The sequence below is a fragment of the Wasmannia auropunctata genome, unplaced genomic scaffold, assembly GCF_000956235.1.
Source record: "Wasmannia auropunctata unplaced genomic scaffold, wasmannia.A_1.0 LD336076.1, whole genome shotgun sequence".
In the NCBI taxonomy this organism is placed as follows: domain Eukaryota; kingdom Metazoa; phylum Arthropoda; class Insecta; order Hymenoptera; family Formicidae; genus Wasmannia; species Wasmannia auropunctata.
The window spans coordinates 161390-165280 of record NW_012026814.1 but is presented as its reverse complement, the minus strand read 5'-3'; the positions used below and the strand labels follow the sequence as shown (position 1 = coordinate 165280).

At 35.6% G+C, this 3891-nt stretch overlaps 1 protein-coding gene across 1 annotated transcript; it reads right to left on the bottom strand.

The window, feature by feature from the left end:
- Positions 1 to 2516: 2516 nt before the first annotated feature.
- Positions 2517 to 2852, bottom strand: LOC105449454. The gene has a single exon (XM_011688706.1). The coding sequence runs from the start codon at positions 2850 to 2852 to the stop codon at positions 2517 to 2519; it is 336 nt and encodes a 111-aa protein (XP_011687008.1).
- Between the last annotated feature and the right edge of the window lie 1039 nt (positions 2853 to 3891).

The window sequence follows — 3891 nt, the reverse complement described above, 5'->3', positions numbered from 1 at the left end:
CTGCGGTACGAACGGAAATTATAAATTAAATTCCTCAGTACGATTAAATTTATAAACTTGAAAAAAATAGCGGAACACGACGTTCTCGTTCTCATTCACGTAATGATCGACTTTCAAACTTGATGTAACCTTATATCTTCCACATTTATAAAAACATTATGCGTGCGAATTATAGTATGTAAGATTACATTAGTTTAAGTTTAATTTTATTCAAGATATTCCAATTTTTCTTTTATACTAAAAAAATACATATATCTATATATATTATATAACATCTGATATATGTATCTTCAGGTTAAAGTTATATTATTTGTCACTAAGTTACAACTATTAGATAATAAGAAATTGAGTTTGACGAATCAAGAAAGATCTTCAATTTAAGGGAGAAGGTGTTACGTGCCGCGACGCAACGACGTCGCACGTTATCGATAGGTCTTCTTGAGTTCCTAGGCTGACCTTATGTTTGGGTCCGTACCCTAATAAGCCTAACCATAATAAACATAAATGCTTACACCTTCCGTATCTACTGTTTACTTTATATAAACGCTCCACCCGCGAGAAACTTCTAAACGAAGATCTCTCTTGAGCGGACAGTTCAGTTCTATGTCGTCTCTCGTAGCGAATACACTTCGCCTTGTAATTGTCCAGAATAAAGTATTCAGAATAAAGTATTTTGTAAGTGAACGGTTGTTGATTTACTTCGGTATTATACTGTTGACTTGATCGTTTAGACGACACAGCGGAAGTTGAGTTTTATAAACTGTTTATTTCAATAAAAAGGTATACAAGGTTTTTGGAATATAAATATATAGTTGTCACAGAGAAAGAAGCGTGACCATTAAGTATGACGAACAGAAAGTTGGAAAGATATAGAAAGACGACAGTAACTCAAATCTGAAAGTACAAAGAAGGCGCTAGCTAAACTTAATCTTTCAGTTACAAAAAGAATAAAATAAAATCATGACATTGAACAAAATACTAATAATTTAACACCTCCTCTCAAGGTTATGATTATAGTATTACTTAAATCCGATTAAACTGAGTCCAGATACGTGCTGACGTGTTTTAGTAGCTTCAAGTGGTTTTGTTAAAATGTCAGCGACCATCTCTGATGTTGGACAGTACTTAAAAACAATATGTTTGTTTGTTTTTAGTTCCTTACAAAAATGGTATTTTGTGTCTGCATGCTTTGTCCTGTTTGATATTTTCTCGGAATCCAACATCTTAAGACAGCTTTGGTTGTCCTCGTATAATATACATGGTTCCTGGAGTTTAATATTAAAATCCTTCAACAGACGATCAATCCATGTAGCTTCTTGACAGGCTTTTGCTAACGCAACATACTCAGCCTCGGTCGAAGATAAGGCTACACATGTTTGTTTACGACTTGCCCAACTAATTGGTGCTCCATATAGCTTAAAGACGAATCCTGAGTTTGATTTTCTATCCGTCACATCTCCAGCCCAGTTAGCATCAGCATATCCGATTAAGGCAGTTTGTTCATTGATATTATTGTCACCTAATTTCAGACGCAAAAGCTGAGAACTCTTGATATATCTAATTACATGCTTCACTTCTTCCCAATCTGCTTCAATGGGTGCGTTTATTTTTCTACTTAAGATGGACGTTGCTGCCGCAATATCTGGCCGAGTATAAGTTGATAGATACAACAACGCTCCTATTGCACTACGATAATGCTTGTTGTTGGGCAACTTCTCTGATAATTCTTTAAATTTTTCATAAACTGGATCAAGCGGAATTTTAGATGACTTTGCATCCTTCAATCCAAAACGTTCAACAATTCGATCTACGTATGCACGCTGATGTATGGCAAACATCCCATCCGACTCTCGTTCAATATGAATTCCAAGATAAAATTTTAACTCACCGAGACAGCAGGTCGAAAACTTGATTGAGTTTATCTCCCAATTGTTTAATCCAAGTCTCGTTATCACTTGCGATGATAAGGTCGTCGACATATATAAGAATATATGTCCATTTTCCATTTGTTTCTCTTGAATACAGACACTTGTCTGCATTGGCACGTTGGAAACCTTCTTTAGTCAATACTTCATGAATCTTCTGGTTCCATGCTCTTGCCGATTGTTTTAATCCGTAAATACTTCGTTGTAATTTACAAGTTCTTCTTTACCTTTAACTATAAAACCATTAGGCTGATTCATAAAGATCTCTTCCTCCAATTCGCCATTTAAGAATGCCGTTTTTATGTCATAATGTTGCATTGACATATTTCGCTTGCCTGCTACTGTTAATAACGTGCGAAATGTTGTTTGTTTTGCAACGGGGGCGAAAACTTCATCATAATCTTCTCCGTAAATTTGCGAAAAACCTTGCGCAACAAAACGTGCTCGATAACGACTAACATTTCCTTTGTCATCAATTTTTCGTTTGAAGACCCATTTTCCTTCAATTACCTTTCTATTTAGAGGCAGTTTTGTTAAGGTCCATACACGATTATACTGAAACGATGCCATTTCTTCTTCCATGGCTTTCTTCTATTGTTGGCTTTCTGGACTGCTCATGGCTTGCTCATATATCAGTGGTTCTTCAGGTATGAAGTTTGAAGCCAACTTACATGTTTCTATCAATCGTTTTGGTGGTATACCCTTTGTAGACCTCGATGAAGTACGGATGTATCCTTCTGCTTGTGATATTGGCGTATTATCCTCTTCAGGCTCTGGGACATTATTCTCTTCATGCTCTGGAGTATTATCCTCTTCGACTGCATTGTCGTTCATTTCGGAACAATCATCTTCGATATATACACCTGTATCCAAGCGAATGCTAGTATCATTTTGTTGATCATCTGCTTCAGGTATCTTTGATGCCATTTCTATATAACCCTTCTGATGAATCTTCCCAACAAATCTTACGGCGCGACTAATATATATTTTGTTAATGGTCGTATCGAGTAACCTATATCCTTTTATAGTTTCGGAGTAACCCACAAGCCGAAGTTCCAGTGCTTTATTATCCAACTTTCTCCTTTTTTTTATCTGGAATGTGCATAAAGACCTTGCATTCGAATGTTCGTAGATAATGGATGTTAGGGATACGACGAAACCAAAGTTCATATGGTGTTTTATCAATAGCTCTTGAAGGTAAGCGATTTTGCAAATAATTTGCAGTCATTACAGCTTCGCCCCAATAAGCGTAAAGTAGAGCAGCTTCGATCAACACGCATCGTGCCATCTCGGTTAGACTTCTATTTTTGCGTTCTGCAACTCCATTTTGTTGAGGGGAGTACGACGCTATCATTTGATGTACGATGCCATTATTCTTCAAGAAGATTTGCAGTTCGGTACTTAAGTACTCACAACCTTGATCCGTCCTCAATATTTTTGGCTTGCGTCCAAATTGTGTATTACACCAACATACGAACTCCTTCACCTTATTAGCCGCATTACTCTTCTTTTCCAGTAGGTATACGAAACAATAACGACTAAAATCATCGATTAATGTCATTATGTAACGTTTTCCACCCGGTGTCTTTGTTTGCATAGGTCCACAAACCCAGTAAGAAATGATACTTCGAATCGATATCGATTTGACATCAAAACCATTTTATCAAAATTATATCAATTTAAACATCGATTTTGATTCAATCGTGTTCGTAATTTTGAATGCCAGTGAGAAACGATCGCCAATTTGATATCGAATCGATGTCGAATTGATATCGATACGATGATTTCGACATCAATTCGACATCGATTCGACATCGAATTGAAAACTATTTCTCACTGCCTAAAAAATATACTTAATTAATTAATACATAATAAATTTTGTTATAGAAAAGGTACAGTAAAATAAATTTTTCTCCATAAATTTGTAATAATTCTGCTATATTAAATATAAATATATTTATATAAA